Below are 26,335 nucleotides of genomic sequence, written 5' to 3'. Positions count from 1 at the left end.
TATTGTCATGGGATAGGGAAATTCTTATACTCTAAAACAGTTGTGCCCAACATACGGCTTGCAAAATTAATACATGTGGCTAGTTGAAATTTGTGGTTTAGATAATAGAATTTACTGAAAAACGTGGCTTTACTTTAAAAAACGAAAATGCTGTTAAGTTACATGAATGTTTAGATGCACTGCTGACACCTAAGGGCAATATTTTAATAAAGTAATTTATTGTTCGAAACTTTAATGACTCATGCAAACTTTGTCCCATTCATTACTATTTGTTAGACATTTAAGCATCAGTATATTGCATTCTCTCTACTTATACTTCTCTTAAATTTATATATTAGACAAATAAGAACGGGGTCCGTGGTGGCCTGATCGGTAAGGCATTGGACTTGGGGCCGAAGGGTCTCGGGTTCGATCCTCGCTGGTCGAAGATCCACCGTCGTCATTAATGGTGACTGGGCGACGTTAAAAATGCTCGTGGTCGCAATGTCCTCCAAGTGAAACGATACCTCTGGGGGTGCCAGACCAGAAGGTTATTCGGCTCCTGGCCTGGCTCTAAATTCTCGAACTGTCCATAAATGGCACCACCATTTATTGTGTTGCCTTCTGAAGGCAAGGCGCCAGGCACGCAGTCCTTCATAGTTTGAGGGCCAGAGGTCCCTTTGACAGTTGAAATAAGAACAGTTTGTATGGTGTGCACTAACATTTTTTCAATCACAAGCACAAGTAAGATCTTCGATGAGGTAGTGGCATTCACGTAAAATTTTTGCTAAATGCCCATTTCCGAAAATTGGAGATTTTGACATTAAATAGTACTATTCTCTTTGTGTAACAAGGAAACTTTTACACCAAGATGAAACTTTGTCATGAAACTTCTTATGAAGTCTTGGAAAAGTCATGGAAAGTTTTAATCCCGAGTGAGTATGAACCCTGAGTTAAATTCACATCATTCAATGAATCAATCAAAATATATACATTTAAATATATATATATATATATATATACATATATATAACACTCAAGAAATGAAAGTGCTTGAAATAAGGTTACAACAAATGCGAAAATGAACTGCTTACATTTAAAACAGCAGTTACAAGTACTACAAGCAATAGTTTTTTGTTTTTTTTAATAAATTTTTCGTCGCCCGCGAGAAGTTTACAAACAAAAAAAAAGTGATGTGTTTTTCTCTAAGCATCTGGAAAGAAAACTTCTCCAAACAATTTCTGAGCGCGGCCGGAGGGGGGGGGGGCTCCGACGTTTACTTTCTGATACAGCTACTGAGTTCTGACGATTTTTCCAACGTCATCAAAGGTATCCCGGAATGTGCTTAAGATTTCGTTTCCAAAGAGAGAGAGCACTGAATCTTCCTCATTTCCTTAACATCACAAAACTTTTGATATCCATCTTTACTTCAAAAAAGTAAGTTGCACATAAAGAATTTCAATGTTAAATTTATCTTACTCTTACTGAATTCACTTTTTTAAATATTGTTACAAATTCTGTAAATAGTAATTATTGTAGTAACGTAACCTGTAAATAGTTTCCCGTAATGAATATACAACCCCTTTTCATTCCGCTAAAGTATACGACCCTCTATTTCCTTTTCTTTTCATTGATAAAATTTGATAACGGTCTACGCATTTCTGGAAGCAGAAAGAATGTTGTGGAAACTTCTTCGATGTTTATAAAGGCGTCCTGCGTGATAAAAAAAGGGAGTTTCGATTGAGAATTTGTGCTGTGAGTGGATTAGCTCTGTTTATTGCGAGGCATTTCGCTGTGTTGTTTTCGTATTTGGAAGTAAATACGTGTGTAAACGTTGAGTTTACGGTGTTGTGTGATAATTGCTTAATTGCTGATGAATAATTTAGCAGTTGTTGACGATATTTCCTGTACATAGTGTAAATAAATTTCCTGTGTTTTTATCAAGAACTGTGTCGTTCCTTTCAAGAAAGTTGGAAGTCTCGCCGAATCCGTTACAATTGGCGCCCAACGTGGGGCTTCTTCTGGACTTTCTTGGAGTAAGTGTGACTTTGGACATGTTTTTCATAAAGACTGTTTGAATTTATAGACTTTGTTTTTATGGTGATTACTCGCGCAATGGATGACCAATTAAAACAACTTCTGGAAGCAATTAATGCTGCGAAAAGCGACTTGGCTGAAAGTTTGGCGGCTAATCAAGAACAATTAAAAAATGATATGGCGGCTAATCAAGAACAATTAAAAAATGATATGGCGGCTAATCAAGAACAATTAAAAAGTGATTTGACTGAAAGTTTTACTGCAAATCAAGAACAATTAAAAAATGACATTGCGGCTAATCAAGAACAATTGAAAAGTGATTTAATGGTACTGAAAAATGATTTAACTTCTAACCAAGAGTAAATTAAAAACGACCTTACTTCGGTAAAGACTGTGATGGAAAATAAATTTAATGAGATAGAGCATCGAGTTGATGCTATTGAAGGGAAGTTTGAAGCAGTTGAAGGCCCATTCATCGCAGTGGAAAATAAAATCGAAGAGAAATTTGAAGAAAAATTGACTACCGTTGAAGGCCGATGCAATGCTGTAGAAAATAAATTGGAAGAAGAAGATAGAAAATTTCATCAACTTAAAGAAGACATCTTTAAAGACCTGGAAAGGAGATTGGCGACCGCGGAAAGCTGCTCTGTACAGTTTGGCGCTCCCACATCGGTTGCTCGACCGTCCATTAAACTTGCCACATATGATGGGAAAACTTCGTGGCAGGTTTACAAAATTCAATTCATGATAGTGGCGGAAGCGAACGGATGGGACTCTGCTACCAAGGCCTGCCATCTTGCAGCATCTCTGAGAGGTGACGCAGCGGACATTCTTCAGACCCTTCCGGACAGCCAGCGCCTGGATTTCGCCGCCCTCACATCTGCGTTGGAGCTTCGCTTCGGTGAGAAGTGCCAGAAAGATTTCAGCCGACTCCAGTTGAAGTCCCGTTTCCAGAAAACCGGGGAAACCCTGCAAGAGCTAGCGGCGGACATCGAGAGACTGTCTCATCTTGCTTTTTGCGACTGCCCTGCGGATGTTCGAGACAACCTGGCACTCAACTACTACATCGACGGGGTTCGAGATCCGGAAATCCAGAAAGCTCTACGGATGGCGGATGTCAAAGACCTGAGTTCTGCTGTTGTGTATGCGATGAAGTTGGAGGCCGCCCAGCAAGCAACCCGCAAGGATCGCCATTCAATCCGCGGCGTGAAAACTGAGGAGTCTGATCCGGTTTCGTCACGCTTTGCTGAACTGGAAAAACAAATAAAAGAAATTGCAGGAATCCTCAAAAGGACTTCGGCTCCCAAGTACCAAAACGGACAACCACTTAAGTGCTGGAAATGTGGCGGCGAGGGTCACTTACGAAGAAACTGCGAAGCTCACCAAGAAACCAGAGGGAAGAGCGCCTCTCCCTCTCAGGTCCAGGAAAACTAAGCCATGGCAATCTCGCGGGGCGGAGGTCGCCAAATTGGAATGAGCCCCATCATAAAGTTTTCCAGATTTCATCGACGAGTGGCGGTAGTAATGGACTGTTTGTTTACGCATATGTAAACGGGTTTCCCTGCGAACTGATTATTGACACTGGAGCCAATGTTACAATCATTAGAACAGATGTGGCTCGTCAATTTGGACTCAACATTCTATGGACGCCGCCCTGCGTTACCCTCCAAACTGTGACAGGTGACAAGATCGAGATTGAAGGTAAAGTGAACTTAGAAATTGTGTTTGGAAATGCCACTTACCATCATACGGCATTCGTTGCCGCTATCACAGACCCCTTCATTCTCGGATTGGACTTTTTAAAGAAGTATGACTTCAACCTCGACTTCAAGACTAATGAACTGCACTCGATGAGAGAAGACATAGCCATCTTCAACGCTGAAAATGATGTAAAATCCGCTCATCAAATAATAGCCCAAACAGATTTATCGATTCCCTCAAGGTCAGAATCATTAATACCTGGCTCCATTGAAGAAAGCAATAGTTTTCGATTTGGACTCATTGAATACCCTAACCTAAGCAATAACCTAAAAGGAGTGCTGGTAGCATCTACGCTTGTGGACCTTTCTAAGGATGTAATTCCTGTGAGAGTCGCCAACGTGAGTGAAAGGCCAAGGAATGTCCGGAAAGGTGAAGTGTTAGCAAACTGTATTCCAGTAAACAGCATCATTAGAAGAATCAATTCCCCCGAGACTGTGTCTTCTGAGTCCTTGACATCGAAGTTAGTTGGGAGTGCGCCATTATCGAAAGATCAAAGAACTGCTGCGGAACAATTGGTGGATGACTTCAAGCATCTGTTTTCATCAGCATCGGAGGATGTTGGCCGTACGAACTTAACGCAGCATAGGATTTACACTGGAGAACACCCCCCCTATTAAACAGCATCCAAGACGACTACCGTTCGCCAAGAAGGAAGAGGTTGAGACCCTCCTGAAAGAGATGCGGGAGAATGATGTCATCGAACCCTCGTCCAGTCCTTGGGCCTCTCCCATCGTCTTGGTCCGAAAGAAAGATGGCTCCACCAGATTTTGTGTCGATTACCGGCGGCTGAATGAAATCACCAAGAAAGACAGTTACCCTCTTCCACGGATAGACGACACCTTGGACACTCTTTCCGGACACAAGTGGTTTTCGACCCTGGACTTGAAGAGCGGCTACTGGCAGGTTGAGATACACCCTGATGACCGAAAAAAGACAGCGTTTACAACTGGACAAGGCTTATGGCAGTTTAAAGTGATGCCCTTCGGCCTCTGCAATGCACCAGCTACGTTCGAGCGTCTTATGGAGACAGTGTTAAGAGGACTTTCCTACGAATCCTGTCTGGTCTACTTAGACGATATCATCATCGTGGGACGCAGTTTCGAAGAACATCTGGCAAATCTTAGGAAGGTGCTGCAAAAGCTTAAGGAAGCCAATCTGAAGTTAAGCCCGTCCAAATGTAATTTGTTCCGCCGGGAAGTGAACTACCTTGGTCACATCATCTCTTCTGAAGGTGTACAAACCGATCCAGAAAAGGTATCTGCTGTCAAGAGTTGGAGTCGTCCCGAAAACATCCATCAGCTGCGAAGTTTCCTGGGGCTCTGCACGTACTACAGGAAGTTTGTAAAAGGTTTTTCCAACATTGCACGACCTTTGCATAAGCTGACGGAGAGCAAGCAAAAGTTTGAATGGTCCAAAGAATGCGAAGATGCATTTCTACGACTGAAGGAGGCTTTAACATCAACGCCTATCCTCGCCTATCCTCAGCCTGAAAAATCCTTCATCCTGGACACTGATGCGAGCAACGAGGGCATCGGAGCTGTTTTATCCCAAGAAATTGACGGAAATGAACATGTCATCGCTTACTGGAGCAAATGCTTATCAAAGTCGGAGCGAAATTACTGCGTCACCAGAAAGGAGTTACTGGCCATAGTGAAAGCTGCACTTCCATCATTACCTCTACGGCCGAAAATTTCTGCTTCGGACAGATCATGCCTCATTAACTTGGCTTTTGAACTTCAAAAATCCGGAAGGCCAGATAGCCAGATGGATACAGCGGCTCCAGGAATATGACATGGAGATCAAGCATCGAAAAGGGTTATCTCACGGTAATGCTGACGCTTAACAAGGAGACCCTGTCCTGAGAACTGCCGCTATTGTTCCCGAATCGAGAAACAGTATGGAACGACTAGCCCTACCGCCTATCAGGTGACAGTGACTCCAACATCATCAGAACCTGATCCATGGAGTGATGACCAAGTTCGAAAAGATCAACTTGAAGACCCCGACATAAAACCAATTTTAGAGTTCATGGAAAGTGACAGTCGACGCCCTAGCTGGCAGGACGTTTCCATCTTCAATCCTGCAACAAAAAGATACTGGGCTTTATGGAACTCACTCCATTTACGGAACGGCGTGCTACACCGGAAATGGGAATCTGACGACGGCAAAACATCTAGGTGGCAGTTACTACTTCCCCGATCAAGGATTTCAGATGTTCTGAAAGAAATACATAGTAGTGCGACTGGAGGACATTTTGGTGTCTTGAAAACCCTCAATAAAGTTCGGGAGCGCTTCTTCTGGAGCAAGGCGAAGGATGACGTGGAGAAGTGGTGCCATTCTTGTGACGCCTGTGCTGCTAGTAAAGGACTAAAGAAGAGAAGCAGAGGGAAGCTACATCTGTACAACGATGGAGCTCCTTTCGAACGAATTGGGATCGACATCCTGGGTCCTCTACCAAGAACTGCTGATGGAAACAAATACATTCTTGTTTCCATCGACTACTTCACCAAATGGCCGGAAGCATATCCCATTCCAGATCAAGAGGCTACCACCGTAGCAGAGACTCTAGTCCAACATTGGATCTCGAGATATGGAACACCTTTGCAGATTCATTCCGATCAAGGGAGGAATTTCATCTCTGCTGTGTTTAAGGGCCTATGTCAAATTTTCGGAATTGAGAAAACTAGGACAACACCACTACACCCACAATCGGACGGCATGGTGGAGAGATTTAACCGCACAATCCTGAATAATCTCTCGCTTATGGTATCCAGAAATCAACAGGATTGGGACAAGAAGCTACCTTTGTTCCTGCTGGCCTACCGCAGTGCTGTCCACGAGACTACTGGATTTGTCCCATCTCAGATGCTCTTCGGACGAGAGCTTCGGCTACCTTGTGATCTCGTCTTCGGTCGTCCTCCGGATGCGCCTGCATCGCCTGAGGAATACATCCAGGATCTCCAGGCCCGGTTGGAAGACGTTCATAACTTCGCACGAGAGCGAATCAACATCGCGGCGGAGAAGATGAAGACCCGATACGACACAAGGTCTACTGGACATGAATTCAACGAAGGCGACAAGGTTTGGTTATGGAATCTCATCCGACGGAAAGGTCTGTCACCCAAATTGCAGTCGCATTGGGATGGACCCTACAAAGTCCTTAACCGACTGAATGACGTCGTAGTGAGGATCCAAAAATCACCTAATGCAAAACCTAGGGTTGTACATTATGATCGGTTAGCCCCATACTATGGCCATAGTTCATGAGTATTACGTAAACAACCATGGTTGATAACATAAAAGTTGTAGATAATTTTTGCTTTTAATGTTTAGTAATATTTCTTGTTATTATTGTGTTTTCTGTATCTGTTAGTTATTAATTAATGTGTGTATTTGTGAACTTGTGATAGACTTATGTTTGCACCCTTTCTGGGGATTGTACTGCCCGGGACGTGCAGTCCTTAGGAAGGGGGCAATGTTACAAATTCTGTAAATAGTAATTATTGTAGTAACGTAACCTGTAAATAGTTTCCCGTAATGAATATACAACCCCTTTTCATTCCGCTAAAGTATACGATCCCCTATTTCCTTTTCTTTTCATTGATAAAATTTGATAACGGTCTACGCATTTCTGGAAGCAGAAAGAATGTTGTGGAAACTTCTTCGATGTTTATAAAGGCGTCCTGCGTGATAAAAAAAAGGGAGTTTCGATTGAGAATTTGTGCTGTGAGTGGATTAGCTCTGTTTATTGCGAGGCATTTCGCTGTGTTGTTTTCGTATTTGGAAGTAAATACGTGTGTAAACGTTGAGTTTACGGTGTTGTGTGATAATTGCTTAATTGCTGATGAATAATTTAGCAGTTGTTGACGATATTTCCTGTACATAGTGTAAATAAATTTCCTGTGTTTTTATCAAGAACTGTGTCATCCCTTTCAAGAAAGTTGGAAGTCTCGCCGAATCCGTTACAATATATATATATAAATTTTTTAAAACAAATTTGCAATGCTTTCTTTAAATTACGCAATTGACAGTCGAAATTTCCCGAATAAACAGAGAGCGATGTAAGCATACTTGACGATTTTATAACTCCAGCACTTTCCGGATTCTAATGTTCATCACGTGAGAATGGAAGCCATCATTAGAGGGGTTGCATCCACTTCCTTCATTAAGGAAATTAGGACAAAAGACTCGCCGAGATGAGAACGAATTTTCACTCTGACTTTCAGATCGATTTTCTGGTGACATGGATTGCCCTGAGAGTGGTGCTGGTCACTTGGATGCTCTGGTACCTTCCGCAGAAGGACTTGATGACAAGTTGCTTTGTCCTTGCGGCCTTGGTCTTTTTGGAATTGTTCGGACGATATTATGTGACAGGCGGGAGGGTCTCACCAACAGGTAAAGCCGTTCTCATAACAGGTGAGCATTATCTTATTAACAGTAGCCATTGCTTCTGGTAAATGCAGCAATAGAACTTCTTAAAGAGAGCGATAACTTTAATGGTAGCTGTAAGACAAGAACGATGTTGTCAAACGTTTTTGATTGCTTGAATATGGAAGAATGAAATGTATGTAGGATTAATTACGGTACCTGGGACTCGAGGATAAATGACTCCAGTCTACTCTCGGTAACTCGAAGTCCCTAGTGACCGTCTGCAAACCTTCGAATTAACTGAAGCTTCCACAGCCTTCTCAAGAGTTTGGGTCCTAATGAAAATCTTAAGATAAAAGAATATTCGTGTTATGAAGCTTCGAGTTATCATAAATTGGAAGTTTAAGCTATGGATTAATCGAATCACCAACAGAAAAAGGCATTTTATTTGGAAGTTTGTTGTGAGATTTATGGAGAAGAGCCACACAGCAGCATAGGTAGTACAGCAAAAGGCTTCCGCGTCTCATGGGCTTGGGTTTAAATCCTGACTCTTTCATGAATATCGTTGAATGATTTTACAGTTCCTCCCATGTCCCAGTGTTCATGGACGTGCACAGAAATTTTGTTACTCGTCACAAATGACTTGAACACGCCCCCCCCTTCTATATTGTTTACCCCTACGTCCCTACATATATTTCCCTCCTCATTTTAAAAATCTCAGACCCGAGCCAACAGGTATCCCTGCTCCCCTCCTCCTGTGCACGCCTCTGCCAGTGCTTCAGATTCTATTTTGAGCAGCAGCCCTGTGATACATTGAAGATCTTCGTGCTTGACTTGTTTAGCCTACTACAAAAGAGGCAAGGAGAAACAAAGGGATGTAAGTGGCAAAATTAAAAACTTAGAGATAACCTGTAAAAATGGTAATTGAACCTCTCCTCTGTTTTGCGGCAAGAGATTGTACTAGTAGCCCAAGCCGGTGCTGTTACACAGCATTATTTAGAAAAACTTAAGAATGAAAGCCTACCTAGAGGACCTTATCTTTTTACTCAAAACTTGAAAATGTCCACTTACATCCCTCATCGCTTTGCTTCTCACTGTCTCAAAGGTACGAAATTCAGAATGGGCGGCTGTTGGTTTACAAACGAGTAGAAATGCAATTTACTGGTGAGAATAAATATTTTAAAAATTGAACATACCTACAAAGTTTTTTATAATTTCATTAAAGATGTATGGTTACTACTACTATAAAATGCATAGAATTTGCTGTGCAAAGAATTAGGTACTACGTTTGCAGACAGCACGGACGTTGTTGAATACGATATAAAAATTCATCGGATATTGCGTAAATCTCATGACAATGCATTGTCATGACGTTTACGCAATGTTAGACGAATTTTTTTTATCGTGCTAAACGACGGCTGTAGATTTTACCGATAATCGAAATGTGCATAATAGTAAATGTAACTAAGCATTAAGTATAAAAACCATCTCAATTCGTAAATTTTCAAAAGTGCGGTTTTTTTTTTTTTTTTTTTTTGAGCAATCACGATTGCTTATTGCTTTTATTTGACTGTTTTGATGTCCTATTAATTTATTTTCCCGCCAGCACCCTCTGCAGCACCACCGTCGACCGGCCGCCTCACGATGCTGCTCCTATAGCGAAAACCGTCTCCAGGTTGCTTCAATATCCTACACTTACACGCATACATACACCCACGTACACATACACACACACATATACATACACATACACACACTCAAACACATACACATACAGACACTTACACACACTCAAACACATACACATACAGACACTTACACATACACACATACCTACACACAACTACCCACACACTCATGCCTGCACACAGACACAAACATATATGCCTACACATAAACACACATACACGCCCCCCACACACAAACACTCATACACACAACTACCCACACACACATACCTGCACAGGCCTCCATACACACACACACACACTCGTGATTGCGAAAAACATAATTTGAATTCCAGATGTCAAAATTCAAATTATTATTATTTTTTTTATACAATGAGATACTATTTTGTCTAGACTATCACACGACGAAGTGACTTGGATCTCTAGTCAAAAACCGCTGCCAAAAATCCATTTTACTTCAAAACCATCTCGATCCATGGATGCACAAAAACCTACATCTAATAGGAATCAGTTTTAGTCATCATTGAAAATAATGCTATACTGTATCCGAATTTGCTGAATCGTCAGGAAAAGGTACCTTTTTGGTAGGGCACAGTGGTCTCCCATTGGGTTGCCTTGTTGCCATTGTAAAAATGTAAGGGCAACACTAAACACATTATTAAATACAGTAAAACCTGTAAAGTTTATCACCCTTGTAAGTTGACCACCTGGTCTAAGTTGACCGCCTTTTTCAGGCACGGAATTAGCCTTTATCTTATAAATCAACCTCTGTAAGTTGACCACCTGTTTAAGTTGACCGATAAAGTAGTGCACCGCAAGTGGTCAACTTACACAGGTTTCACTGTACATATCTTAAGTAACTCACATTTATGGTTGTACCTGTGCAGACCAGGGCCGCCGAGAGGGGGAAGGCAGCAGGGGCAAAATCCTCGGGGCCCGAGCGCCTCCCCAAAAAGGAAAAAAAAAAAATGTTCAGAGTATATGCTGCTACCTGAACTTCTTTTTCGGTGTTGGAAAAGCAAAAACATCTCTCATTCAACATTTTAACCCATTATTCAACATCTGCGTGTTCACAGCATCAAGTGCTTGTGGACCAGTTCCGTAGGGGGCTATCTTGCAGAGACGTTTCTATTGGGACGGAAAAAAACGCAGGACCGTCATGACAAACAGCGCGCTTTGGAAGTTAATGATGCAAATGAAAACATCATTGCTATAAATTTGCTTTGCAAGAAATAATCGAAATAGCAGCAGTTTTTAGTGGCCTGATGCAGATGATATTGGAATTATTACTGAGGTAGGATGAAGTGATAGTGCTTCTTCCTCAGCCAGCTTTAAAGAGACACTGCCATTTAGTGTTTAAAATTTCTTTTTCAACTTATAATGTAGTCTAATCTGCTAAAACCGGTCTTAATTAACTCTATTATACATTTATTCAACACTAAAGTAAAATATGTACCTATAGAATTTCAATAAGTTTCACAAATGTATTTTTTTTTTTTAAATGTCACTGATAACTACATTTACAAAAAATACTTCACACTATGTAAAAATTTGCGTACATTATCAAGTAAAACCCATTTACCCCTCTTTTAGATATGCTTGCTTTAAATTCAAATAAAAGGAGGGGGACCCACCACTTACCCCATCCTAAAAGATAATTGGGACACCCGTCTGATTATTTAAAAAAATAATCGTTAAAATATTTTTATCATTATTATAGGAAATAATGATGAACCTGTATTTGTGTTAATAACTAGGGGCCAAGGCCTTGGGGGGGGGGGGGACTCCGTATAAGAGAAAACGTAAAGATTAATTAAACTTTTCGCATTTGATATTTACTCTTATGGCACTTTCAATAGAGTTAATTGTTTTCTTGTAAGCAGTTTTGATTTTTTCTTTTTTTCCCTTTCCTTTCTCCCCTCCCTTTTTTTCCTTCTTTTCTAATTTTTGTTTTTTTTTTCCTTCTTTTTTTGGGGAGCGGGAGGGGCCCGGTGATATAACTGACAAGGGGCCCGCCTTGGCTTTCTGCGGCCCTGAACTTGGCATAGCCTACTAAACTAATTTCCCATTATCCTCGTTCAACTACATGAAAAAAACTTTATTTTCTTTGAGAAACCTAGAATTTTATAATAAAATGACACAAACGGATCCGACATCATTTTCTGGAATTATTTTTTTATAACACTTTGAAAAGAATATGTTTCCCGTCATGCAAGTTACGATTAACTGATCAGTCTTTTTCATCTACATGAAAAGAACAAACTCTTCAAGTGAAGAATTTTTTTATCATTTTACTAGTGGCGCACGACTTTAACGTAGTAGAAAATTAAAAGGTCATTTGATTTGCCTGTATATTAGGGTGTATCGAAAAAAACTTTTTTTTCGAACTTCAATTTGTCAAGTTGATAAAAAGTTGCTCCTACCGATCCACATCTTACATTTAAATAAAAATTATCCGAGTCAAAAAAATTTAGGTGCCCCGTTCGAGGCTTAAAGTTTATAATTTTCTTCAAAAAATCATTTTTTTCTAAAAAATTTTGAATAGCAGAAAAAATTAAAATTTACTAAAGTTGAAAATTGTGAGTAATAAAGACGGGAATTATCGTCAAATAAAACGGGTTGCTCTTTATCGTCATTTAGGTTCCCGCATAGTATACAAAAATAAAGATTTTATGAAAGTTCAAGTTAGAAGTTTCAGTATATATGTATTAGCTTAATTTTTTTTTTTTTTTTTTTTTTGTAAATGTTGGTTTAAAAATTTCTTTGCTAATAAAGAATTTTACTGCATTTCTTTATATTTTATAGATAAAAAATATTTGAATTTATTTTCTGATTATATTGTAAGATTACTTTTGTGAAGTTTAAAAAAAATAAAGGTTATAAAATAATCTGGCATACATCGTTTTCATTTTATTGCATAGAAATATGTTATTAATTATAAAAAACTAAACACCAAAACATATGTAGAATATTATATGTATTGTTATATTATATCAAGCTTTTTCCATACTACTGTTTTTGAACAGCTCTAAAAGGATGAGTGAGTTTTGCTGGAGGTTTTTTCAGTACACCATTTGTCGCATAATAAGTCAATAAAGTCAAATAATAATAAGCAACTATCGTTTGGTACACAAAAGTGTGCCCTTCGCTTCGTATGGGATGGGAAGGGATTTTTTCCCAAAAAATAATGCGATTGATGAAAATGGGGGCTATGGCTCCACAGCAGTTATTACCGAGCTTAAATCACTGTGGACCATTTAGCAAAAGATCTCCACAAACCTGATGACCTTCTAATATTTTTCTTTTCTTATGGGAGTCATATTTGGCTTTTGCTCAAGAACTGCAAATTTCGGACAAATACGATGTCTTTGATTTGTGTACTTCTGTATCCAATTTAACTACATTAACGTTGGTCATTGTATTAGTTTATTTGATTCATTACAGCAGGGAGTGAACGCTGATTGGTTTCACCAACACAGTCTCAGTAAAAGTTTTATATAACGTCGCAAATTTTACCTCTCACTTAAAAAGACATTCAAAAACTTGAGCCGCTTAACGTACTGCGAGTCATCCTGTATTTCATCCAAGTTTCTGTCGCCTCTTTGACGAGTATTGCAGAGTTGTCTGTTAATTCATCCAACATAAGTTTCAAGGTGCCACCCACATTTATAATATCAGCTTCATGGTGACAAAAACATCGACAGACACTTTCTACAGGTTAGAGAGCATAAATAATGAGAGGTTTTTCATTGCTTTCTTCTTCGGAGATAAATATTGGTGCACTTTTAGTAAGTTAAAGGTTTTGAGTTTTTTCCTTAAGCTTACTAAGTATTCTCGCTAATCCAGCGGGTTTTGCAATCTGAACTGCACTTTCTCAGTTTTTTTCTAAAGCGCAAATTTCTGGGTGAATTTTAGTGACGGTTTTTGAAAATGTTTATAATTTCTACGAATTTTCTGAATTGCAGAACGTATGAAACTGAAACCTCAAATGAGAATGATGCTTGTGGAAATATTCGTTTTATGAGCGGTGAAAGTTGGAGAACGTTTGCTCTCAATCCCGCGGGATTAACCCCGCAAAATATCATGCGGGATCCCACAGGATTCGGGATTGGAAACACTATTTCTAACCAAGCCACAAGGCCTTGTTAAATACTTTTTTAAGGTGAAAATCAAGGCTTAAATGTGAAAATCACGGAAGTTTAGAATAATGCGAGAAACCTATATATAATGTTTATGATAGTTTTTCCCCCTTACTTTTATCTCCGACTTGACTGTGTGCAGTTTTCAACTTGAAAAACATTTAACATTTTTCCTGTTAAAAAAAATGATTTTTTGAAGAAAATTTAAAATTCTTTAGGCCTCGCGCGGGACACCTAAGTAATTTTGATTTGGATAAAAAAATTTATGTAATATATGGGTCGATATAGGCAACTTTTTATCAACTTGACAAATTGAATTTCGCAAAAAAGTTTTTTTCGATCCTCCCTACTGTATATTTACAAATAATGGATGATGAATTTCTCGCCAATTTGCTATGTTCATTTGCTCGCCCATGTTACAGTTCCACGTTATGATAATTTGGTAATTTACTCGTCCACGTTATGATAATTTGCTCGGTAAAATGTTCCTAAAATTGGAATAGAAAAAGAACAAAATCGAATTTTCGGAAAATCGCTTCTAGGTACACACCTTTATGCTACAAACTAGTTCTGCCAAATTTCGTGAAAATCGAACACAACGGGCTAGGCACTATGCGCGTCACAGAGATCTTGACAGAGAGAGATCGAGACAGAGAGACTTACAGCTTTATTATTAGTAAAGCAGATAAAGAAGTTGAAGAAAAAATAAGTCAATAAGAGTAATTTTTTTTTTTTTAACTTTTGTATGATTCTTCAAAAACGAACTGTTCTAAAAAGGGATCGCACTTCCCCCAACCAGCCCTATATTGGTTTAAAATGTTTCTATCAAGCCTAATTTTGCAAATGCAAATATTTTGTTTTCTTCCTTAAAATTTACAAAATGATTTTACAAGGTGCAAATTTTTGAAGACTATCGTGTTAAATATCTTACGTGGAAAATTATTGAACTGCTGAAATACAAGGAAAGAATTCTATAGGGGAGCGGGGAGGATACTGCAAGTGGAAAATGGTTGTGGATACAGAGAGAGGGACATGGATATGGGTTTTCGCTTCAAATACGTATTCTCTACTACATTATTTTCTGAAACATTTCGACCGTTAAAACTTAATAACATGAAATATTTAGTTCTAGGGGAAAAAAGTACATACAAACATCTGAAGAGAAGGGATTAATGTTTTAAAACTCGTATTGGAATGAAGTCCTTTTATTCACAACATTTTAAGTACCCCTCACTATTTTCCTTCCCTTTGAAAATAGCCATTTCTGCATTTCTCAGTTTGGAGCTGAATAGTTAAAAGATGAATTGTGCATTTTGAATTGAAAATCTTAATCAAAAATACTCAAACTGAGATGCTGCCAAAGCCTAATTAATATTTTTTAAGCTTCCTGCGATGGCAGTCATGGGCACCCATATGCAAAATTTTAAGGGAGAGAGGGGGGGGGAGGCTTAGATTTTTTCCCATGGTTTAGCGGGATATTTTCCCCATGGAAACCGATTTCTGTATATATTAGAATTATTGAAATTTGACATTTTTAACAACTTATTCATTAATGACTGGAGAAGAATTTTTTTTTACATTTTTGCAAAGAAAAAAGTTCTAAAAGCAAGGAAGTTCCCATTTCAAAGGGGGGGGGGGGGAGGAGGGAGGTTTTAGTCCCCATTTGCCCTCCTGCATATGGGCGCCCATGATGGCAATTAGTATAATCTAATTGTTTCAGGTTGTGATACGGGGTTCGGATTCAGGCTCGCCCATCGGTTAAGCATTGAGGGCTTCCAAGTGTTCGCTGGATGCTTGGAAATCTTTCGTAATGATTCGACCACAGGCTCTCGTCTGAAAATAGACGTCACCAGTCAAGAAGATATCCAGCTGGCCTTCGATTATGTCTCTGCACATCTGGGCGAAAATGGTAACGCTTTCGAATGTTTTCCTTTCGCTTAAAATTTATTTATATGGTAGTCCGATCATAGGCTTGAGCACAGCTGGGGGGGGGGGGGGGGAGGGAGTCATCAGGTATACCGTGGTAACCATATTAGCTCACAGAAATGAGCATTAATACGAAACAAGCCAGCTATTTGGATTCATTATTTTCATACCTCACGCTTTTAAAATACTTCTTTGCTCGTAATGTTTGAAGCAAATCTCATGCTTCAGTGTGGGAGAGCGTTTCGGGGGGTAATTTAAATCTTCCGGTGTATTGGCACCCTCATTTCTGAAACTCTGCCCACGCCTATAAGTCCAACCAAAGATTGAACACTCCCCAGTCATTTGAAAGGTCGTTATTTGTTTTTAAAAACAAGGTTGCAGAGGTTTTTTTCTTGCATGAATTGGCAACAGTACTGTACTTTACAGTTCGAAAATAGAAACGACTTGAAACTTGTCCTCTGGTTGGATGTGCACACTTACTGGGTGGCTGATTTTTTTTTTTTTTTTTTTTTTTTTAACTCTCCTCCGGAAAGAGGTTAGAAAGCGAACTGATGCGTGCATCACATGACTTCCTTTTACACCAATTTAATGATAATAGTGACTTTGATTAAGCAAGGAAACCAAATTTTTTTACCCTTAGTTCGTCACGAATCGATACAAAAAAGCGCTTTACAGAAATGTATTTTCCCAATATTGGCAATTGTAGCGTGATTCAATGGTTAATTCTCTAAATAGTAAAAAGGGAAAGAAACCCGGAAACAGAACTATAAAAAATCTCCCAATACAGACGTAATTTCAAGATCTTTTCCTGTTTTTACAACAGCATCTACTGTTTCACCCCCCCGCCCGTATGCGCTTTTTATCCAATGCAATTTGAAGAGTTAAGTAATAATTTTAATTTGTTGAAGCTTTATCTTCGAGATAGTTTTGTGAGGAGTGTAGATGGGTGAATGGCGAGTCATATAATTGCATAGCGTATGGGTTCGTCTGACTAAGTGTAAAATGGCTGCCGTCTCCAAGAAGATATCCAAACGGAAATCAAACTTTTCAATTGTGAAATCAGTAGTAGTTAATTTAATAAATTTCCAAAAAAAAATATTTAAGTAGTCATTTGAATCAGTTGCTCTATCAGGCTTGGAGTAATCGTCGATTATCCGCGTAATCGATTACATTTTTGTGTAATCATAATCATAATCTGTCAATGAGATGCTCGTAATCTTGTAATCGTAATTTTAATCAAATGTTTCTTGCATAATCCTAACTGTAATCGAAATTTAATTAGTCGTAATTTCGTCTTGTAGTCGCGTAAACTTGACTTGTTGAAAGTGAGAACTCTTAAGTTGCGATTCTGTAAATGGAGAAGATGAAGCTTTTTAGTCAGAGCCTAAGGCGCTGCTGTTTAGTGGTCGTTTATGGCTGTTTGTAAACTAGGGTCATGAACGAGCCTATTTGGTTCGTACCCCACTGTAGGTGCCTTTGGCAGGAACGTCTCCTCGGATTTTAGGATTGATCATCAATTTTCCTTTTCATCTGTAAATGGCAGGCAAACACGCGAAGCTTCGGTCTCGGAAAGATAACAATATCAAAAGTACAAGCACATGTTTTCGGGTCCTTTCGCACTTAGATTTTTAGAATCGCGGCGGTTTGGGTTAGGAGCCACAAGCACAAGACCCTTATAAAGCGTGCTAGTGCTCTTATGCATTTGATTGTCCTTCCTTCTTTTGACATTTTTGGACAATGTCAATTTGAGACATACGAAATCAAGAACTAAAAGTTAGTTTACTATCTTCTTTTAAGAGGGTTATGTATGTTGGCATGGATTAAAAAAAAAAAGAAAGAAAGAAATATGTGTGGAAAAATTTTCTGCTCCTTAGAAATTTCCTTTTCCTGCCCAGGGCACGAGCTCAAGGTTCCTCTGCGATAAATAGAACCTGGTCATCCCTATAATATTTGTAAATCAAAAATCATAATTATTCAACGATGATGTTGTTACCACAAATATACAATGTGAATTATATATATATATATATATATATATATATATATATATATATATATATATATATATATATATATATATATATATATATATGTGTGTGTGTGTGTGTGTGTGTGTGTGTGTGTGTGTGTGTGTGTGTGTGTGTGTGTGTGTGTGTATGTGTGTGTGTGTGTAATTTTTCTTGCGAGTCTATGATCGTAATCAGAATCGTAATCGGTGTATCATAATTGTAATCGATTACATTTTTTACATCATCTAATCGTTTCTGTTATCGTAATTACGTTTTGGCTGAGGATTATAATTGTAATTGTGATTTCCTATTTGTTAGGCTTGTAATCATAATCGTAATCAATTACATTTTCTCCTAATTGACTCCAACCCTGGTGGTGATGATGTCCTAATTTTGCAGAGTTATGGGCCGTAGTGAACAATGCTGGCATCAGCAAGGGCACCTCGCTAGGGCGCACTTGCATCGAGGACGTGGAAGAAGTGATGAACGTGAACGTGCTGGGAGCGATTAGAATAACCAAGAGCTTCTTGCCACTACTCCAGAAGTCGCGGGGACGTGTCGTGAACGTCGCCAGTGCTTCAGGCAAGATATACCATATTTTATTTTTGATTCATTCAGGGATTGTTCCAATAGGATATACTCCATATACGCCGTATACTCTCAAAAATTTTTTAGATATATAGCATATACCATCAAGCTTCAAAGAGTTTCATTTATAATTCAGATTCTATCATTGCATTTTAAATTTTCCTACATCAAAAATAGTATACAGGGTTTGTTCCAAAAGTAATGAGCCTCATTTTTTTGCCATGCAAATGTACCACGCACACCTGCGCGACCGGTTGGAAATGGTGGAGGGGATTCTAAGCTTTCCAGAGATGCCTGGTTCAGTCGCTTACGAACTCTCGGAGCGATGGGAGGTCGTTTTTCGTGAACCTCCGCGCAGAGCCTCGTCATGATGTGTATAGAGAGAACTTTGGAGCAACGCTATGTAATAAAATTTTCACCGAACTCCAAAAGACGGAGAAGAAAACGTTTGATTAGTTCACATAGACCTTCAAGGATGATTTGCTTGTCGTACTAGCAGGTCAAAATGTGGCACAAGGAAGGCCAGGAGGAAGTTGCCGATAAGGCTCCTTATGAGCATCTATCATCATCGCGAACGGACAAGGATGTCACTCGTGTGCGAGATTTGTTGAACAAAGGCTGCCAAATGAGTTCGTTTAATGTCAAAACAATTAAATTTGCCGAAAACAGATATTCATCGACTTGTTACGGAAGACTTGGCCATGCGTGACATTTTCGTGAAACTTGCGCCAAAAGTCTTGTCCGACAGCCTTCGTTGTCAACTCCTATCTGATCCGGATTGGAGTTTTAACGGTACCACAGGGTCCCTATAGCCCTGGTAGACTTCTTCTTGTTCCCAAGGGTGAAAAAGGATCTGAAATGAAAGCATCTGGAAACTCTAAACAACATTCATAGGACCACGACGAGTTCTCTGCGCAGAGGTTCACTAAAAACGACCTCCCACCTATTCGAGAGTTCGTGGACGATTGAACCAGGCATCTCTTGAAAGTTTATAGAATCCCCTCCACCATTTCCAAACGGTCACGCAGGGTGTGCGTGGTGTATTCGCGTGGCAAAAAAAAAAAAAAAGAGGCTTATTACTTTTGGGACAAACCCTGTATTTAGGTTAACCACATTTTCCCACAAGTAACCTTAGTTCTTCATATTTGGGTCATTCCATACAGATTCAACGGATGAGACCATTTTTAATGTTTTTGAAACTCATATCCCAAAATGATGCATATGATTGATGTTTAAAACCACTTTTATTTTTTCTCTAACCTTAACCCTTGATTTTTTAGGGGTCATCAAAAGTGATTTTTGCAGTCAAAAATGGGACTTTTAGACCTTTTCATTTTGGCCAAAATCTATTTGAATTACATTTATGGCAGTTAATTTTACGCTTTGATGTTAAAGTGCATAAGATAGTAGACTTACATGCTGAGTTATGCGGATGTAACTTAATAAATAATTAAAATAATGGCAACAGGTTAAAGTTCTAGGTCAAATGTAAAATCTTTTACTCATTTCAAAGGGGGATAACTCGCGTAGGTGACGGAAACACAAAATGAAATACGGCAAAAACTAATCACTGGAACCATGCTAATAAGAATATGTAACTCTTGCTGTGTGTTTGCTTACCCTTTAGCCCCTCAAAGATCAGAAAAATGACGAAAAATGACATTTTTAGACCCCTGTAAACCAAAATGGGATGGAATTAAAAATAAAATTTCTTGGCCAATTGAATATTCCATTCAAGTACTATAAATGTTATATATATTGTTTTGTGTATTTGGTTTGTAAAAAAGATACAGGTCTTTGAAATTGAGCAATTTTGCTAGTTAATTTACGCACTAACAGAAATAAAAAGTTTGAAAACTTCATTGCACTTTCTTAAATGACCTATATAATATATTATGCTGAAAAATCATATTTTAAGCATAAAAAAAAAACATTTTAATTTGATAACTTAGAAATATTTGGATATGAATGAGTAGTTTATACTTGATAGACAGCTTAAGTAGTTAATTTATAGACTATCTACACACACAAATTTTCAATACACACAAACATATGCTCTGTACATTAACTAATCTAAATTGCCTTAAACATATGCAAAAACATTATACATACAAAATTTAAATTTTAAAAAGTGCGTTTTTTATTTCTCGTTTGAGTGTTTTCTTGTTTAGTTTTGAAAAAATGAATTCACTTAGTAGTCACTTAGTAAGTTGTAATGGTGACTCAAGTATATGCCGTTTTGGAATGCTTTACCAAGGCACATTCATAATTTGATACTTTGAAGATGTACTAGGACCATCACAATGACAGGGGTTCTAAATTTAGTGATCAACACAAGCTATGTAATAACTTTTTAGTAACACACTATTCTTCATACCTATTGCTAGGGGACAATAATTTTACAGTGATAATATTTAAATACGGTGGCATAAAGCAGTGATTAAATGTTGTATTGGGAATTTTATTTGCAGAGTCAAATCTTTCTTGCAGCATTTTTTCAGCTAGTTTAATATACTGAATGCTCACAAGGATACATGCAATGGTTAGTAGCAAAAATGCAGAAGGTATACCTACATTTCTGTAGAAATTAAAATGTGACTTCTAGTAGTTCTTTGCAAGATAGTCTTAGTAATATCAATTCTTTTTACGGTTCTTCTGATTCTGTTACAATGTCCACTACCGTGTGATATTGCATAGAAATGCCATTCAGCTCTCAAGTTGACATCCGTTTCGTGATTACATAAATTAAGAAAGTTCTTTCTATTGTTGTGTATTTGTGTAAAGTATTTCAGTACGCCACATGCTGTGTCACCACCAGAACTATAGTACTACTGTGTGAGTTCATTTTCTTAAAACTACACTGAAGCTAGAAATGAAAAACTCACCTTTTTTTCCTTTCAACTAAGTAGATAATGCTTTTGCACGTGTTTAGGCAAGTTACATAAGTTAATGTACAGAGCGTATGTTTGTATGTATTGAAAATTTGTGTGTGTAGATAGTCTGTAAATTAACTACTTAAGCTGTCAATCATGTATGAACTACTCATTTATGTCCAAATATTTCTAAGTTATCAAATTAAAATAGTTTTTTTTATACTTAAAATATGTTTTTTCTGTATAATATATTATATAGGCCATTTAAAAAAGTGCAATGAAGTTTTCACACTTTTTATTTCTGTTTTAGTGCGTAAATTAACTAGCAAAATTGCTCAATTTCAAAGACCTGTATCTTTTTTACAAACCAAATACACAAAACAATATATATAAAATGTATAGTATTTGAATGGAATATTCAATTGGCCAAGAAATTTTATTTTTAATTCCATCCCCTTTTGGTTTACAGGGGTCTAAAAATGTCATTTTTCTCAATTTTCTGATCTTTGAGAGGCTGTAACCAATAAAGGGTAAGCAAACACACAGCAACTGTTACATATTCTTATTAGCATGGTTTCAGTGATTAGTTTTTGCCGTATTTCATTTTGTGTTTCCGTCCCCTACGCGAGTTATCCCCCTTTGAAAATTTTACATTTGACCTTGAACTTTAACCTGTTGCCATTATTTTAATTATTAAGTTACACCCACGTAACTCAGCATGTGAGACTATCATCTTATGCACTTTAACATCAAAGCGTAAAATTAACTGCCATAAATGTAATTCAAATAGATTTCGGCCAAAATGCTAAGGTCTAAAAGTCCCATTTTTGAATGCAAAAATCACTTTTGATGACCCCTAATAAATCAAGGGTTAAGGTTAGAGAAAAAATAAAAGTGGTTTTAAACATCATTCATGTGCATCTTTTTCGGATATGAGTTTCAAAAAATTAAAAATGGTCGAGCGAACTCATCCGTTGAATCTGTATGGAATGACCCATTTCTTAACACTGTATCAGAGTATTAACTCTAAACTTAATTAAAACTTAAAATACATTTTGAAAAATCATTTAATAATTTATTGTTTTGTTTTTTCCTAATGGAAGGGGTTTAACCCCTAAAGCCTCCCCCTTGGACACGGCTCTGAAATTCAGCTATCTGGGGAGGAACGAGCAGAGAAATAGAGTTTTCCCCTTTATAAATTCTTCTTTCTTTTTTTTGTCCAGACCTCCCTTACCATATTTTTTTTATGTTTCCTAGTTTTTATTTTTTATGTTGCATGCTTTCCTTAGTTGATCCTTGGATGCTTGTAACTTAATTGGTAAAGCATGATCACGGAGGGATGGCGGATGACCTCAAAGCGGAAACATCACAGGGAGCAAGGGCGGATAGAGTGTCGGTGGCGGCGATCGCTCCTTCCTTAAGGCTAAATAAAAGAACTTTCCATCCGAAAAAAATTTTCGGTATTGGACTACCGAAATCGCAATTTGCGCGATATTCGATAAAATTAGAAAAGGGAGGCTTGGGGCTTTCCCCTGAAAAAGTTTTGGAATTAAAGTTATAAAAATCAGGTTATCTCATTCTACGTTAAAGGAAGGTATGGGGTTTAGATATTTAGTACTGGAATTTAGGTTACGTTGTAAAGAGTAATAAGTACTAAAAATTTATCGCCCTCCCCTTGAATAATTTCTGGGTCCGTCATTGATTGGGAGTAAGAGGTGCGTTCTTGTTGATCATATCTATTACAAAATAATAACAAACGACCTATTATAAATAATACAAATGATGTTTCCGCTTCAAAGTCATCCGCCGTCTCTCCGTGGTCAAGGTTTTCGAGGAGTTGAATCCACTGTATTTGCGAAAACAAATATTCAACCGTTAATTCTAAAGACTCATTTTCTGTCTTCAGGTCTGTTCCCGATGCCTCCCTTCTTGCCCTACTGCGTGTCCAAACACGCCATGGTGGCCTTCACCAAGACGCTCAGAATGGAACTAAGACGATGTGGGATCAATGTCGTCTCCATACAGCCCTGGATTTATAGGTGTGTTCTCTCCCCTCTCTGTATAAATGTAACAGAATCGCTGAGAGCAGAACATGGTTGACCTAACATTGAGTCATGGAAAGCGGTCATTCTTCCGTACAAGAAGTCCCTGTGTAAAACTCTAGACAAGGAACTCTTAATAGTAGCCACTCATTTCAGCAAAACATTATGGTACTCTGAATTTTTAATTTTGTCGGTTTTTTTTCTTTTTTTTTTGCTCGCGGATAACATGTAATTGAATCTACTTTCTAGGTGCTTCTGCTGGCCCCCGGATTCCGACGACCTCCCGAAGGATTACTGAGACTGAAACTACAATGTTTCCGCGCTTGACCGCTAGGTGAGGGATTAAATACAACACCACCGCGAATGCGGCTGGAGCACCACTAAGGTGGAAGTCCAATTTATCTCAGACAGCCAAGGCCTGACTAACTCAAAGTGAAGCCCAAGGCCCACAATAATGTGGAGGCCCCCTGAAGGCTATTATTTTTAAAATGTGTATATTTTTTGTATAGTTGTAATGCTATGCATAATTCTTTAAGTAATTTGGGGCCTTAGGCCTGTGCGGAAATCAGGCCCTGCAGACAGCACACGATAGATAGAAGCCCCATCCACCAACATTTCGATAATTTTGATCCAAATCAGAAGATGAACAACTCCTGGTTCACCACCCCCAGAAGTATTGATTCACTTGAAGGACTTTATGACCGCGACATGTTTAACGTGCCTCAGTCCTCATCAGCGAACACGGAGGATCTTTGTCTAGCTTGCATTGAACACGGAACTCTCCAGTTGCGAGACCGACGCCTTACTGATCAGGCCGCCACGGCCCACGTAAATTATTATTAATGCATTCAATACATTTATTTTACTTTCTCATCTGACCCCTTTCCTTTTGGAACATCTTATGGTGTTTTCATTTTTGTTTCATGCATGAACCGGAGGTCATGAGCAGAGTTTTGTGTCTGTTTCAGGACTCGACTCTCTAAGGTTCGCCACGACAGCAACCATGTTACTTCACTTCAGAAGAAGACGGGAGCTTTGTTTGATTGGCTGGTGAACGACGACGTCGATGAGGTCATCGATGCGATGGTGGATGCCCTCACCCGGCAGCATCCCCCTTTTTCATACACACCCGGGAAATGGTACTTGAACTGTTTTCTGAGCGTCCTTAGGGCGCTTCCAGAGCCTATTGCTGATATGATTCTTTGTTTCCTGTTTGGATGTTAAAAGATTGAATCATCCATTCCAAAAATGACCAAAAAACTGATCATGTATCATTTCTGAATTCGTTTCAGAATTCTTCATCAGAGGTTTTCGTAAGATCAATGGGTGGAGGAATCTTCTTCGGAGCAGCATCCAAACTCGATTGTTAGATCCGGGATTAGTATTTTGATAGAAACAGAATGTTTTCTACAATTTTATTTCATTTTCTTTTTTTATATCATTACTTAACTCAAAAAACCTCAAAGAAAATAGCAACCAGATTAAGTGATGTTACATCAGAAAATGGTACAAATCAATTTATGTTACATTTTCCCCTCTTTTTAACAGGAAATAAATTAAATTTTTGATCATTGAAGAAGTTTTTTACTTCCTTTCATTTACTCTTACCCTTCGTAGTGTAAATCTGGTGCAAATTTTTCTGCTTCTGTTTTACTTGAATGCTTTAGATAGTGAACCAAAAAAGTGAAGTTTTTCAAACAAAATGCTTTTAAATGCCTCCTTAATATTTGAAATTTACTCAATATAATCACTCCTATTGCATAGTTTAATATTAAAAAACATTAAAACTGATCTGTATAAATGAAATCTTTCACGGCTGGTGTCAATAACATTAAAAGCATTTCCGGCTGTTATGCCGTGGTACGAGTGTAACTCCTTACATTTCGACTGTCGCAGATGCTGTCGAAATGTTTGGAGTTGTTACTCTCGGACCACGGCACAACAACTCGGAATCTTTTAATACTATTATTAAACTGAAGGTGTTTTGTGTGATTCTGGACAATTCTGCCGTGGGCAGTAACTGCAAATGTTTCATTTTAAAGATTTTTGCACTTTTGGCATCAATGGGGTTGTTTCCTTCGCTCCAAAGTACTACTTTTAGTCACTGCAATTGATAGAATGAGCAAAAGAAATAACATGGACCCAGAAAATACTTTTATTTTCCCTACAGTTATTTTTTAATTAATTTTTTAAAACGTCCGATTTTGAAAACAAGGCGTTCTCTTTATGACGTCACAAATGATGCAATTTGCGCATCATTCAACTACGTTTCCACGTTATGATAATCAAGAAGCGAATTAAATATTGCGCTCTACGCTTGCTATCAACCATAGCGTTGCCAATACACGTGAGTAAAGATGCGAATTAAATATTTTGCTCTGTGAATGGCAATATTGAATGACATTTCATCATATGTGATGTCACACGACAGAAACGTAAACAATAAAAGCGCACCGATTTAAGTATTTTTTTAAAAATATTAAACTGTGTCAAATTATTTAAAAAATGGTCAGATCCTATGTATTTAAGCATGCTCTTTCAGAAAAAAAATACTTTTAAAATTTTTGGAAATGACCCCATTGTACGTTAGCTTTACCGTTCAAACTTGCTTATTTGGTTTCCACTAAAAACAAAGCACGAAAAGAATATCTAATTCCAACATTTCCCGATAATTAGAATTGAATCCAAAACGCGTTTCTTCAAATATCTCGAGAACTCGTTTGTGCAGATGCTGCCGTTTATCTGCCCACGGCAGAATTCATGGACGCTGTCACTGCTCATCTAGACGTGTGCTCTGCGCTTAAGAATTTCAACTGTATTGTGAAGAAGTATTGGAGAGCTCGTTGCCTGATGACCAGATATTCAATGACCAGGCTTTTGATAAGTAAAAACAGTGAAACCTCGATAACTCGACACCCGAAGGGA

At 38.2% G+C, this 26,335-nt stretch overlaps 1 protein-coding gene across 2 annotated transcripts; it reads left to right on the top strand.

Annotated features, from left to right (window-relative positions):
- Positions 1–7,964: 7,964 nt before the first annotated feature.
- LOC129224589 (D-beta-hydroxybutyrate dehydrogenase, mitochondrial-like) lies at positions 7,965–24,936 on the top strand. Of its 2 annotated transcripts, XM_054859073.1 has the most exons (5): positions 7,965–8,193; positions 15,693–15,881; positions 18,307–18,489; positions 23,275–23,407; positions 24,379–24,936. In XM_054859073.1, exons 1-5 carry the CDS (start codon positions 7,974–7,976, stop codon positions 24,632–24,634), a joined length of 981 nt encoding a protein of 326 aa, XP_054715048.1. In that variant the 5' UTR covers positions 7,965–7,973; the 3' UTR covers positions 24,635–24,936. The 2 variants fall into 2 exon arrangements, with proteins under 2 accessions (XP_054715048.1, XP_054715049.1); XM_054859074.1 differs by lacking the exon at positions 15,693–15,881.
- Positions 24,937–26,335: the final 1,399 nt, after the last annotated feature.

This window comes from Uloborus diversus, chromosome 6, assembly GCF_026930045.1.
Source record: "Uloborus diversus isolate 005 chromosome 6, Udiv.v.3.1, whole genome shotgun sequence".
Lineage (NCBI taxonomy): Eukaryota > Metazoa > Arthropoda > Arachnida > Araneae > Uloboridae > Uloborus > Uloborus diversus.
Note: the sequence above shows the minus strand (reverse complement) of the source record. Positions and strands in the feature narration are given on the sequence as shown.